The following is a 15,400-nucleotide window of genomic DNA, read 5'->3' on the forward strand; positions in this document are numbered from 1 at the left end:
TAGGAATTTAAATCCCTAATAAGAGTAAGATTTGATTGTCATAACGATGAAATTTTTAATTTTTATTTATATTATAAAAAATCATGCATTCATATGGAACCATCAATACACAATGCTCAATATCTCTTCTATTTATCTTTATTTTTAAAATGCTAAACCTAGTTAACTGTTGAACTGCAACACATACACAAATTTATGGTAACAATTTTTATTGAGCATGTTTACAACAATTGAGGCAATAACATTCATAATGTACTTCCCCTATTGTATATGTAAGACTTTGCAAAATACAGGTATAAACTCAATCCTACCACACTCAGCCCTGCAAGAAACCAATAATAGTAATCGAGATGTGCCCGATTGAGATTATCGTTGAACCAGCTATGTTGGCCATCTCCACCGGTTGCCTTTTCAATTGCAGAGATAAGAGAGCTGCTCAGGAAGCTCCCTACACCAAAGATACTGAGGTAGAGGGCTATACCAACACTCCTTAATTCGATTGGGACTTGATCATAGAAAAACTCTTGAAGACCAACCATGGTGAACACATCAGAAACTCCAAACAAGATGTATTGGGGAAGCAACCACCATACGCTCATTGGAAGAGTCACGTTTGGCATATCAACCAGCCCATGTTCTTGAGCGGTTTTGAGCCGTTTCATCTCAACTAGTGCTGCAACTACCATGGAAATGGCGGACAGAAACATGCCTGTTCCGATCCTCTGAAGCATTGTTATGCCAGATGGCTTCCTAGTTAAGGTTCTTGCAATAGGAACCAAGATGCGGTCATATATGGGGACGATGAGGACAATGGAGAGGCTGATAAAGGCTTGAAGTGAAGAAGCTGGTATGTCAATCCCCCATCCAATCGATCTGTCCATGGTGATTCCTTGCTTGGTAAAGAAAGTAGATGATTGTGCGAACGTAATAGCATACACCAGACAAGTAGCCCATATGGGAAACAGCCTTAAAACTGCCTTTGCTTCTTCAACATCATCAATGGTACACTGCCTTCCATTTCCTTTGGAACCATCTGGTGCAAGCAACGCCTTGTTCAAGCACCTTTCAAAATAGAAAGTGACCCAAATATGATATGTTAAATGAATTCCAATGAAGTAAAAGTTAGCGTACAAGGAAAAAAAACTATCAAATTTCAAAACATTAAGACGAATCTCTGAGGATCATTTTTACTACAGCCTTACTTGAATTGTTGAGAAACCTGGTGATGTGGGGCTTCTCTAGCTAACTCTTCTGTAGCTACCAATGAAGGCATTGTTCGCCAATTCTTAGCTGCTGCAATAAACACCTCACCAATTCTCACAAATGGGCTTTTCTCATCCTTTTTGACACTATATCGATAAGTCCTAGTCCCAAGCAAGAAAAGGAGCAGTGCCGCTATCATGACGACGCATGGAATTCCAAATCCAAGACCCCAATTCAAGTTCTCTTGAATGTAGCTCAAGACAGAGTAAGTTATTACGGTACCAAAGCAAAGACCAAAATACCACCAGTTGAAAAATGAGCTTTTGGCTTTGCATTCCTCTGGATTTCGTCCATCAAATTGGTCGGCTCCAAATGCCTGGGTGCAAGGCTTGTGCCCACCTTGCCCTGCTGCCACTAAATATAATGAGAAAAAGAAGAGGATTATTTGGAGCTGAGGAGGAGAACATGATGTGATTTGGTTGCTTTCTTGGCAGTTAGAAGGGCTGGGAGAAGGAAGCACAGCAGACAGTGTTAACAACCCTAGTCCCTGCATTTCATGTCAATCCATTTAAAGATAATCATCATTCAAGCATAGAAGAAGCTTCCAACGGTATGCTAGAATTAGTGCTTTAAAAACCAGACTGAATTTTATACATTTTGAAATGATTTTCTTCCTAACATGACTAATTTCTATCTAGTCCTTTGTATGAGTATGAATTTTTCAACAATGGGGAGAGTCTAGAATAAAGAAAAAAAGTTGTACATTCTTTTAGTAAAAGATTGCTAACACATTTTGAGTTGAAAAGCGCAATTATTACATTTTGAGTATGAATTGGAAGTTGTTACTTGTCCCATCCCATCCAAAAGACTTTCATCATAAAAATTAACGTTGCTTATGTCTAGTAATAAATTTCTGTGAGCCCAAAACATTGTCAAGACGATCTCAGTTAAAGCATAGAAAAAATGAAAGTAAAAAAGAAGCATTTTCATTATTTTAAAAAGATGATCTTAGGTTTACAATTTTTTCTAAGAATTACAAACCAATTTATTTATTCACAAAAATTTTCAATGAAATTCTGAAACCAAGATGAAGTAGGAAAATGTTGAGAGTGGTTAGAAAGGAAAGGAAAAAAACAAAACAAATTAAGGTGAAGTAGGAAAATGTTGAAAGGGGTAAGAAAGGAAAGGAAAAAATAAATTAAACAAACAAAACCAAAAAAAAAGAAAAAAAGTGATAAAACAAAACAAAGCAAAAGAAAATAAAAGAAGAAGACAAAAAATCTTTTTTCAAATTCGATAAGGGAAAGAGTTCCTAATACTATTTATATATGAATTCCTTTTAATCATGTGAATGTGCTCTAAAAACTTGAAAGTTCTTTGGATTGAAAACAAATAATATCTACATAATTGAGAGTGATCTATTGTAAATGATATCAATACAACATCTGCATATGGGGAGGAGAGGGAGTGAGATGATTGTGATATTTTATATAAGGGAAAAAGTTATGTATGAACTTATTTATTAATCATGTAGATTTTTTTTATAATCTTGAAGATCCTTTTAGTTTAAAATGGACAATATCTACACGACTGAAAGCGAATTGTTACAAAAATGGTAAAAGAAAAGGATAATATATCAAGTTATATGCTACCCAAGTCAAATAGCTTCTCACAAACATAATAACATGTACATAAATCACATTCAGGACTAACAGATTATTAAAATAATAAACTGAGAAATTTTGTTGTCTCTTTTAAATTACTAGTATATATTCATGAATGACTACTATTTTAATTTATTTACATCTTAACTTAGAAGGTACAATACCCATAAAATACAAGGAAGTAATTGATGGGAGATTTTTGTCCACATTGAACTAATACCCAGTGTAGTAGACTTCGAGGTTCATTTTTTTTTTGTCTCCCTTGGATGGATCACAAGCCACATGCTGCACACTCAATATTTTAAAGCACGTGGCCAATTTTTAATCTTTCTATAATATTCATTTGAAAAGAAAATAATAATTAATTCACCCGAGATATATTGTGATTAACTTTCCATTAACATAATCATTAAATAATAGAGAAATAATCATACACCTATTTTTGGAATAAATTACACTGAGAAATCATTAATAAATCAGTGAAGTAAATTTGAGATAAAATGGAAGTCGGTCAAGATGAAAACAAGATTGTTAGAAACTCACAAATCTAAAGGAAAAACAGGCTGCAACTGAGTGTAGAAGTGGGATTTATTATTTGATCACATCAAGGAAAAACTCATACGAGTTTTGAAGGAGCTGCAGGAAGCTAACCAGGATGTAAAGAAGAGAAGCAATAATGATGGTTCGGTATCGGCCAAGATAAGAATCTGCAACGAATGCTCCTACCAATGGCAGTAAACTCCCCGTCCCTGTCCATGTATTCACATTCTCGGCAGCACTGGCTATGGACTGCCCTAATCGACCCGTAAGATAGTTTATAAGATTGGCCTGTATCCCATAGTATGCAAACCTCTCTGCAACTTCAACACCTGCTTACATATGAAGCCGAGGTCTGTATGAAGAAGCTTTGGGAAATAAATCATTTTTAATAAATTTATGGATGGAATTGGGGCTTACCTATGATGAAGTATGCAGATCTCCAACCGCCTGAGGTGGATCTCCTGGCTGGACGGCCTTTGTGATCCGTGTAGCCATCGACGGTGTCTTCCAGCAGCGGAGATTCGGGGCCTCCCGGAGTTCCAGCTATGGTCATGTTTCAGGGGGAAACACACACCGGGGAAGGATGTTTTCTGCTTTTGCTTTAGACTTTTCTTTGTGCAGTCATATGATGTATTTGTTAGGCACGGTTGTTATCTTTTTCTTTAAGAGCTATCTCGCGTCCACGACTTTTGGATAAGAGGATTCAACAAGTCTCTATGCAATTTTCCCTTTTATATGCTTCAACTGACATGTGATGTAAATTTATTGAATGAGATTGACCATGTGATAGGTTGAGTGTGAAATAGTTTATTTATTTATTTTGATGATGGCATCCACTGGAGAATAAACCATACTTCCGTAACCTAAAAGCCTCTTCATGGAAATGATGAACGATAAATGAATCCTATTTATACAGCCCAATGCGACAAAGGACGAGCTTTTGAAAATCAGATTTAAAAGTTGCGTGACAGGCACCAACCTAACTATGCCATGAGATAGTTTTAATTTTATAAATTTAAAATTAGTTCCTATCTTGACTTTTAGGCCATTATTAGGTTGTATTTTCTTTTATTGAATATTAGTTCCTATCTTGGCTTTCATACCATTATTAGGTTGTATTTTTAATTTGAATTAATTGATTAGAAAAGATAAAAAAAATCTTATATTTGTAAATTTAACCTTCTTTATTTCTTGTTTCTAGAAGTACCTTGTTTTTATATGAAAATGCCCCTTAACATATTGATTATTTACATGTATTTTAAAAGAGGGTTATTTTTGTAAGAAAAAAGTGAAGGTATTTTAGTTTAAAATTGATATTTTTTAGGGTTAAAAAAAAGTTAAGGGTTAGATTTACAAAATGAGGATGATTTCATCACTTTTATTCAAATAACCCTTTTGAGTTTTGGGGTTTTCCTCCGCCAAGTGGCAAAGGGCGAGACCGACACTCCTTAATTCAGTTGGGACTTGATCATAGGAAAACTCTTGAAGACCGACCACGGTGAACACATCAGTAATTCCAAACAAGATGTATTGGGGAAGCAACCACCATACTTTCATTGGAAGAATTGCATTTGGCACATCAACCAAGCCATGTTCTTGCGCAGTTTTGAGCCGTTTCATCTCAACTAGTGCTGCAATTACCATGGAAATAGCAGACAGAAACACGCCTGTTCTGATCCTCTGGAGCATTGTTATGCCAGATGGCTTCCTAGTTAAGGTTCTTGCAATGGGAACAAAGATGCGGTCATAGAGGAATGGTGAGGACAATGGAGAGGCCAATAAAGGCTTGAAGTGAAGCAGCTGGTATGTCAAACCCTGATCCAATTGATCTGTCCATGGTGAATCCTTGCTTTGTAAAGAAAGTGGATGACTGAGCATACACAATAGCATACGCCAAACAAGTAGCCCCTATGGGAAACAACTTTAAAACTGCCTTTGCTTCTTCAACATCATCAATAGTATTCTGCCTTCCATTTCCTTTCGAACCATCTTGTGCAAGCAATGCCTTGTTCAGAAACCTTCCAAAAAACATCAAGTATATAGATATATAAAGGTCTAAGGAACCTTTTTATGGTTTCTAAAAGTTAGAAATGAATCTATACAAGGTCTTGATTTTGAAAAATTCTTTACAAAGGAACATGTTTCTAAAATATTATTTGACAATGCAGAAAGTTATTTGCTTTTACTTGAATTGTTGAGAATCTTGTTGTTGCAAGGTTCCTCCAGCTAAATCTTCTGTAGCTATCTATGAAGTGTTGCTAGCCATTTCTTAGCTGCTGCAATAAACACCTGACCGATTCTCATAAATGGGCCTCTCTCATGGCCTTTGACACTATACCGATAAGTCCTAGTCCCAAGCAAGAAAATGAGCAGCCCCAGTATCATGCCAATTCATGGGATTCCAAATCCAAGACCCCAATTCAAGTTGTCTTGAATGTAGCTCAAGACTGACTAGAGTTACCATGTTAATAACAGATACACCAAAAATCCACCAGTTGAAGAATGAGCATTTGGTTATGCACTGCACTGGATTTCGTCAATCAAATTGGTCTGCTCCAAAAGCCTGGATGCAAGACTTGTGCCCACCTAGCCCAACTGCCACTAAATATAACGAGAAAAAAAAAAGATTATTTGGAGCTGAGGAGAACACGATATGGTTTTGTTGCGTTTTGGGCAGTTAGAAGGGCTGAGAGCAGGAAACACAGTAGATAATGTTAACAACACTAATCCTTGTATTTGATACCAACGCATTCAATGATGACTATCATTCAAGTATAGAGTATGCTAATTAAAACGCACACTCAACCATGTCAGATAAACTAAAACAGATTGGTGCCTTTAAGCATAATAATATTGTTAGTTTGAGAGCTTTAAAAACCAGGCTGAATTGTAGACATTTTAACATGATTTTCTTCCTATCACAAATATTTCAATGATGGGATAGTCTAGAATCAGTTGCAGGTAATTAATGTAACGCTCCACTCTCATCCAATAGGTCCTCATGGCATAAAATGCATTTATAAGATTAAGAGTAGTCCTCACATATATATGTATATATAACGTTAGAAACCTTTTTCTCTATCTAATGTAAGATATTATAATCACCTTTTATCTAGACATGGTGTCCTCATCTTGTTGTGTAGGATTGTAGGGTGAAACATACAAATGACCCTTGTGAAGCCAAATAATTAACTCCCACACTATTTGGGGATTGACTTTAATATTATTTGTAATGACTTACTTCTAACCGTATATATATTGTCCATTCTATTGTGATATTCAACATCAAATAGAAGTAAAATTTTTTATCTCTATGTATGAATGAATTATTCTTAATATTGTAATGCATTTTAAAACCACGAGAGTTTGTTCGGTTCAGAGTGTACAATATTTATATCATTGACAGAGTGGGTACAAATAATTTTTCTAGTGACTTGTTACCAGAACTAAGCTAGACTCAGGAAATGGTTGCAAACAAATCTAGTAATTCTTATGGTCGTAGCACTAGAACATATCCACTAATCAGTTTTCCTGCCTTCATATGACTGCTAATTTCATGGATTCCCGTGAGTCTTTTCAAGGTAGCAAGCAAAGGGTAGGGATGAGCAAGACACTATTGTACTCCAATCATATCAATTCATTTCAGAAAGCCAACCAAAATCAGGAAATCTATTTTATCACTGGATCATATCAATGACAAGGTCATTACTATTATGAAGGAGGAGGGAAACTAACCAGGATGTAGAGAAGAGAAGCATTAATGATGGTGGCATAACGACCAAGATAAGAATCTGCAACAAATGCTCCTACTAATGGCATCAAACTCCCCGTCCCTGTCCATGTATTCACACTCTCGGCAGCAGTGGGTATGGACTGTCCCAGTCGGTCCGTGAAGAAGTTTATAAGATTGGACTGTATGCCAAAGTATGCAAACCTCTCCGCAACTTCAGCACTTGCTTACATAAATATGAATCTGGAGTCTTTATAAAGAAGCTATTTGGAATATAAGCATATAATTTCATGGGTAGGATTAGTGGTTAGGGGTTGGTACCCATGATGAAATATGCGGATCTCCAACCGCCGGAAGTGGGTCTCTTGGCTGGACGGCCCTTGTAATCGATGGAGCCATCGACTGTGTCTTCCAGCAGCGGAGATCGGGGGCCTCTGGGAGTTCCAGCCATGGCTTTGTTTCAGCCACAAAACACACCCGGAAGGATATTTTCTCATTTTTCTTTTGGCTTTTTCTCGGTACAGTCTTGCAATCAATTTGTGGGGCTCGTTATCCTTTTACTATAGGGGCTAACTTGATCTTTAAGCGTGTGCCCAAAAGCACATTCCAATGATATTTAGGCCGCTGACATGGAAAGATAAATACCCAAAAAAAGAAAAAGAAAAAAGGACATAAAAACAATTTTAAAATTGCATTATATTCAAAATTTGCTCATATTAAAAGTACAAATTTACCCTCACTTATTGAGCTTACGTGTTCAACACATAATACTTTGTTTATTAAATTTAACATTACATGACAAATGTCCATTGCAAGCATTTAAGATGTACAGATGATTACTCGATTTTAAATATGGGGGACAATGTGAAAAACATGTAATAGGTTGAAGGGTAAAATATAATAAATTCCAATTTTTAAATATAATTATTAATCCATTATTAATTAGATCAAAGGATACTTTTGAAAGTAATTTATTTATAAATTATTGCAAGATTCTACCCTAACAAACTTTCTGTGTAAAGGGTTAACGATGAAGAGATACAAAATTTAATAATCTTGGATAATCAAATCAAAATAAGATATGTAAATGTGCTCTAACCGCTTGTGATCAATCCATAAAAACTTATATAAAAAAATAGGAACTCAAAACAAGTACATGCTCGAGCATCGTTGACCCACAACAACTAAGAGGGTTATCCGACCCAACATTTTAAAACTACTTGATTTTGGTAACTACATAAACTATCACATATGCCTTTCTAGAGCTTCAAAAGCATTATGCTTACTACATAATTTGCGCATTCTCTCTAAGCTAAAAGGTCCTCTAGGAGTAGTGTTGACATACCAACTATGAGTTTGTGTCTAAAATTGAGAAGGGCCATGTTGGTGAAGTGTGAGTGATTTACAACAATTGAGGCAATAACATTCATAATGTACTTCCCCTATTGTATATGTAAGACTTTGCAAAATACAGGTATAAACTCAATCCTACTGCACTCAGCCCTGCAAGAACCCAATAATAGTTATCGAGATGTGCCCGATTGAGATTATCGTTGAACCAGCTATGTTGGCCATCTCCACCAGTTGCTTTTTCAATTGCAGAGATAAGAAAGCTGCTCAGGAAGTTCCCTACACCTAAGATACTGAGGTAGAGGGCGATACCGACACTCCTTAATTCGGTTGGGACTTGATCATAGAAAAACTCTTGAAGACCAACTATGGTGAACACATCAGAAACTCCAAACAAGATGTATTGGGGAAGCAACCACCATACACTCATTGGAAGAGTCACGTTTGGCATATCAACCAGCCCATGTTCTTGAGCGGTTTTTAGCCGTTTCATCTCAACTAGCGCTGCCACTACCATGGAAATGGCGGACAGAAACATGCCTGTTCCGATCCTCTGAAGCATTGTTATGCCAGATGGCTTCCTCGTTAAGGTTCTTGCAATAGGAACCAAGATGCGGTCGTATATGGGGACAATGAGGACAATGGAGAGGCCGATAAAGGCTTGGAGTGAAGAAGCTGGTATGTCAATCCCCCATCCAATCGATCTGTCCATGGTGATTCCTTGCTTGGTAAAGAAAGTAGATGACTGTGCGAACGCAATAGCATACACGAGACAAGTAGCCCATATGGGAAACAGCCTTAAAACTGCCTTTGCTTCTTCAACATCATCAATGGTACACTGCCTTCCATTTCCTTTGGAACCATCTGGTACAAACAACGCCTTGTTCAAGCACCTTTCAAAATAGAAAGTGACCCAAATATGATATGTTAAATGAATTCCAATGAAGTAAAAGTGAGCGCAAAAGGAAAAAAAAACTATCAAATTTCAAAACATTAAGACGAATCTCTGAGGATCATTTTTACTACAGCCTTACTTGAATTGTTGAGAAACCTGGTGATGTGGGGCTTCTCTAGCTAACTCTTCTGTAGCTACCAATGAAGGCATTGTTTGCCAATTCTTAGCTGCTGCAAGAAACACCTTACCAATTCTCACAAATGGGCTTTTCTCATCCTTTTTGACACTATATCGATAAGTCCTAGTCCCAAGCAAGAAAAGGAGCAGTGCCGCTATCATGACGACGCATGGAATTCCAAATCCAAGACCCCAATTCAAGTTCTCTTGAATGTAGCTCAAGACGGAGTAATTTATTACAGTACCAAAGCAAAGACCAAAATACCACCAGTTGAAAAATGAGCTTTTGGCTTTGCATTCCTCTGGATTTTGTCCATCAAATTGGTCGGCTCCAAATGCCTGGTTGCAAGGCTTGTGCCCACCTTGCCCTACTGCCACTAAATACAATGAGAAAAAGAAGAGGATTATTTGGAGCTGAGGAGGAGAACATGATGTGATTTGGTTGCTTTTTTGGCAGTCAGAAGGGCTGGGAGAAGGAAGCACAGCAGACAGTGTTAACAACCCTAGTCCCTGCATTTCATGTCAATCCATTCAAAGATATTATCATTCAAGCATAGAAGAAGCTTCAAACGGTATGCTAGAATTAGTGCTTTAAAAACCACACAGAATTTAATACATTTCAAAATGATTATCTTCCTAACATTTCTGATTTCTGTCTAGTCCTTTTTAGGAGTACGAATTTTTCAACAATGGGGAGAGTCTAGAATCTGATGCAGGTTATTTCCCCGGCGACTCGTTGCCAGTGCTCAAGGGACCAGGAAATGGTTGTAATCTAGTAATTCTTGTGGGTCTAACATTAGAAAAATTTTTCCTGCCTTTATATAAGCACTGATTTCATGGACTCCATGAGTGTTTTTCAAGGTGGTATATATGGTTGGGACACCATTGTACTGCATTCAGTTATGGACTATGTATGATATCAACTCATTTCAAAAAGCCAACTTTTCTCTTATCTGATTATTTATAGAAATGTTAGATGTAGAAAAGTTAGATTTTTGAGCAAATCATTTTCTTTGATCATTTTAAACAAACTTTCTACAGATATGGCCTTAAAATCTTTCAAATTGATTTTTTATATTTTTTCCAAAAATATTTCTTAAGGTCTTTAAATTAATTACCAATACTAAAATTTTCACAATTCTTATCTGTCTTTTAAGCCATTAGATTGTATCTGTTGAAATGCTTAGGCATATCAATAGTGAACTTTGATTAAAAAAAAAAAAAAAAGTTGTACATTCTTTTAGTAAAAGATTGCTAACACATTTTGAGTTCAAAAGTCCAATTGTTACATGTTTTTGCCATTATCACACTTCATTATGAATTGGAAGTTGTTACTTGTCACATCTCATCCAAAAGACTTTCATCATAAAAATTAACATTGCTTATGTCTAGTTATAAATTTCTGTGAGGCCAAAACATTGTCAAGACATTCTTAGTTAAAGCATAGAAAAATGGAAGTGAAAAAGAAGCATTTTCATTATTTTAAAATGGTTAATTTATTTTTTATTTCTGAAAATTAGAAACCAATTTATTTTTTCACAAAAATTTTCAATGAAATTTTGAAACCAAGGTGAAGTAGAACAATGTTGAGAGTGGTAAGAAAAGAAAGGGAAAAAAAATAACAAATTAAGGTGAAGTAGGAAAATGTTGAGAGTGGTAAGAAAGGAAAGGAAAAAAAATAAATTAAAGCAAACAAAAAGGATAAAAAAAAGTGACAAAACAAAGTAAAAGAAAATCAAAGAAGAAGACAAAAATCATGGTATTCCAAATTCAATTGGGGAAAAAGTTGCTTTTATATATATATATATATATATATATATATATATATATATATATGAATTCTTCTTAATAATGTGGATATGCTTTAAACATGTGAAAATCTTTTGGATTGAGAAATGACAATATTTACATAATTGAGAGCAAACCATTATAAATGTTATCAAATTAAGTCGATCCCCAACCTTGATGTACAAGCAGGTTTGGCCTCATAACCCATGGAGCACAATATTTGTATATTGAGGGAGTGAGATGATTGTGATATCTTATATCATATCAGAGAAAAAATTATGTATGAATTTCTTTAATCATGTAGACCTTTTTTTTTTTTTTTTTTTTTTTTTTTTTTTTTTAAGTTTTGAAGATCCTCTTAATTTAAAATAGACAATATCTATATAATTTAAAACAAATTATTACAAAAGTGGTAAAAGAGAAGGAGAATATATCTATAAGTACCTTATATACAACCCAATTGAAATAGCTTCTCACAAACATAATAACATAAACGCAAATCACATTCAGGACTAACAGATTATTAAAATTATAAACTGAGAAATTTTGTTTACTCTTTTAACTTACTAGTATATATTCATATGAATGATTAGTTTTTTAAATTATTTGCTTTTAGCTTAGAGGTTACAATACCCATAAAATACAATGAAGTGATTGATGGGAGACTTTTGTCCACATTGAACTAACACCCAGTGTAGAATAATAGAATTAATTAATACCCAAATCTCCATAATATCATGCTAGTAGACTTCGAGGTTCATTTTTTATCGTCTCCCTTGGATGGATCACAAGGCACATGCTGCACGCACAACATTTTAAAGCACGTGGCCAATTTTTAAACTTTATAGAATATTTATTTGAAAAGAAAATAATAAATAATCCACCTGAGATATGATTGTGATTAACTTTCCATTAACATAATCATTAAATAATAGAGAAATAATAATATACCATGATTTTTCACCTATTTTTGGAATAAATTACGCTGAGAAATCATTAATAAAACAGTGATGTAAATTTGAGATAAAATGGAAGTTGGCCAAGATGAAAAAAGGATTGTTAGAAAATCACAAATCTAAAGGAAAAACAGGAATTTTGATTAATGTATTGTTTTTTTTAGAAATTATTTTTAAAAATACCATAGATTGAAAAATAATTCCAATTTTATGACACTTTTAGACATGTAGCATGCAGAGGTGGAAAAAAATATTTTATATTTAATTTTTCTAATGCAAACCCATTTTTCATGTCTTTTGAATTTGATTTCACATTGAATGTGTCTTTTCAAAAGACACTTTTTAAAATTTTAAAAAAATTGGATTTCTATTAAAGATGTCTCTTGAAAAGACACATTCTATAATTTCATAAAATCCAATACATATTGAAGGTGTCTCTTCAAAAGACACCTTCCACAATTTTACGAATTTTAATTTATACTATAAGAGTCTTTTCAATTTGATTTTATATTGAAAGAGACACCTTCTACAATTCCAAAAAAATTGGATTTATATACAATTCTACAAAATCCAAGATATACTAAAATTGTCTCTTAAAATTAATATAAATTCAATATAGACAATTATAGTATAAATTAAAATTTATGAAATTATGAAAGATGTGTCTTGAAGAGACATCTTTAGTATATATTAGATTATATGGAATTGTGAAAAGTGTCTCTTGAAGAGGCAACTTCAGTACAAATATAATTTTTTGGGAATTGTAGAAAATGTTTCTTAAAATCAAATTCAATTTTTTTGGAATTTTAGAATGTGTCTCTTAAAATCAAATTCAAGAGATACTAGTAGTATAAATTAAAATTTATGAAATTGTGGAATGTCTTTTGAAGAGACACTAACAATATAAAACCAAATTCAAAAGACACATAGTATAAATTAAGATTTGTGAAATTATGGAAGGTGTCTCTTCAAGAGACATCTTTACTATATATTGGAATTTGTGAAATTATGAAAAATATCTCTTGAAGAGACATCTTTAGTATAAATCCAAATTTTTTGGAATTGTAAAAAGTGTTTTTTGAATGGACACTTTCAATATAAAATCAAATTTAAGGGATTGTAGCATAAATTAAAATTTATGAAATTATACAAGGTGTCTTTTTAGGAAACACTTTTAGTTTAAATCTAATTTTCTAGAATTGTAGGTGTCCTTTGAAGAGACACATTTAATTCAAATTCAATTCTTTTGAATGTATACAATGAATTTGAAAATTGTAAAACGTTGTCTTTTCAACAAACACCTTCAACATGGAAAAAAGTTTTAAATATATCAATATTTTTCCAACTACCATTTTTTAAGAATTATTTTTTAAAGTTGTTGTACAAGTTAAAAAATCCCAGGAAAAACAGGCTGTAACTATGAGTGTGGAAGTGGGATTTATTACCTAATCACATCAAGGAAAAACTCATAAAATTTTTGAAGAAGCTGCAGGAAGCTAACCAGGATGTAAAGAAAAGAAGCAATAATGATGGTTCGATAGCGGCCAAGATAAGAATCTGCAACGAATGCTCCTACTAAGGGCAGTAAACCCCCTGTCCCTGACCATGTATTCACATTCTCGGCAGCAGTGGCCATGGACTGCCCTAATCGACCCGTAAGATAGTTTATAAGATTGGCTTGTATGCCAGAGTATGCAAACCTCTCTGCAACTTCAACACCTGCTTCCATATAAAGCCGAGGTCTGTACGAAGAAGCTTTGGGAAATAATTAAATAATTTTTGATAAATTTATGAAGGGAATTAGGGCTCACCTATGATGAAGTACGCGGATCTCCAACAGCCTGAGGTGGATCTCCTGGCTGGACGGCCTTTGTGATCGGTGTAGCCATCGACGATGTCTTCCAGCAGCGGTGATTCGGGTCCTCCGGGAGTTCCAGCTATGGTCATGTTTCAGGGGGAAACACACACCGGGGAAGGATGTTTTCTGCTTATGCTCTAGATTTTTCTTTGTGCAGTCATATGATGTATTTGTTAGGTACGGTTGTTATCTTTTTTCTTTAAGAGCTATCACGTGCCCACGACTTTTGGACAAGGATGCATTAAAGTCTCCATGCAATTTTCCTTTTTTCCTTTTTTTTACGCTTCCACCGACATGTTATGCAAATTTATTCAATGAAATTGACCATGTGATATGTTGAGTGTGAAATAACTAGTTATTTTATTTTATTTTATTTTATATTTATTTTATATTTATTTATTTATTTTGATGATGCTGTCCAAACATTGATGACACTGGAACATAAACCATACTTTCGTAACCTAAAAGCCTCTTCATGGAAATGATGAATGATGAAGGATGAATGATAAAAGTTGCGTGACAGGCATCACCCTAATCATGTCATGAGATAGTTTTAAATTTATAAATTTAAAATTAGTTCCTATCTTGACTTTTGGACCATTACTAGGTTGTATTTTCTTTTAAATTTATAAATTTAATATTTGTTCCTATCTTGACTTTCATAGCATTATTAGGTTGTATTTTCACTTTGAATTAATATATTAAAAGAGATAAAAAAAAAATCTCATATTTGTAAATTTAATCTTCTTTATTTCTTGTCTCTAAAAGTATCATGTTTTTGACATAAATGCTCTTCAGTATATTGATTATTTACATTTGTATTTTAAAAGAAAATGTTATTTTTACTAAAAAAAAAATAATGAGGGTATTTTTGTCTAAAATTGAAATTTTTTAGGGTTATAAAAAGTTGAGGGTTAAATTTAGGAAATGGGGATGATTTCATCACTTTTAACCAACTAACCCTTTGAATTTTGGGTTCTCATCCACTAAGGTTTCTATTGAGTGTGTCCATGTGAAATTGGAACTCTCTCAATCATAACTTGCATGGAATGGGCACCATAATGTCATGCATCTCTCTTAGCTATTCCATTGTCATCTCTATTCATATTAGCTAATAGATTTCATATAAATGTCAAGCATACCAATAAGAAAGGTATGTGAGTACCATACTTAAATCTCACATAGGCTATCATAATTAATCTATCTAAACTATCATAGTTAATCTACTTAATCACATTG

At 34.0% G+C, this 15,400-nt stretch overlaps 2 protein-coding genes and 1 pseudogene across 2 annotated transcripts; all 3 read right to left on the reverse strand.

Moving 5' to 3' along the window:
- Positions 1 to 190: 190 nt before the first annotated feature.
- On the reverse strand, positions 191 to 4,151 carry LOC117906798 (protein NRT1/ PTR FAMILY 5.10-like). Its single transcript, XM_034820001.1, has 4 exons — positions 3,825 to 4,151; positions 3,519 to 3,736; positions 1,203 to 1,750; positions 191 to 1,062 (listed from the first exon to the last, which is right to left on the reverse strand). The coding sequence occupies exons 1-4, from the start codon at positions 3,958 to 3,960 to the stop codon at positions 246 to 248; spliced, it is 1,719 nt and encodes a 572-aa protein (XP_034675892.1). The 5' UTR covers positions 3,961 to 4,151; the 3' UTR covers positions 191 to 245.
- On the reverse strand, positions 197 to 14,362 carry LOC117906799 (protein NRT1/ PTR FAMILY 5.10-like). The gene is made up of 5 exons (XM_034820002.1): positions 14,115 to 14,362; positions 13,805 to 14,022; positions 9,522 to 10,069; positions 8,540 to 9,380; positions 197 to 221 (listed from the first exon to the last, which is right to left on the reverse strand). Exons 1-4 carry the CDS (start codon positions 14,248 to 14,250, stop codon positions 8,564 to 8,566), a joined length of 1,719 nt encoding a protein of 572 aa, XP_034675893.1. The 5' UTR covers positions 14,251 to 14,362; the 3' UTR covers positions 197 to 221; positions 8,540 to 8,563.
- Positions 4,111 to 7,588, reverse strand: LOC117905715 (annotated as a pseudogene).
- Positions 14,363 to 15,400: the final 1,038 nt, after the last annotated feature.

Source organism: Vitis riparia, chromosome 18 (assembly GCF_004353265.1).
Source record: "Vitis riparia cultivar Riparia Gloire de Montpellier isolate 1030 chromosome 18, EGFV_Vit.rip_1.0, whole genome shotgun sequence".
NCBI classification, from domain to species: Eukaryota; Viridiplantae; Streptophyta; class Magnoliopsida; order Vitales; family Vitaceae; genus Vitis; species Vitis riparia.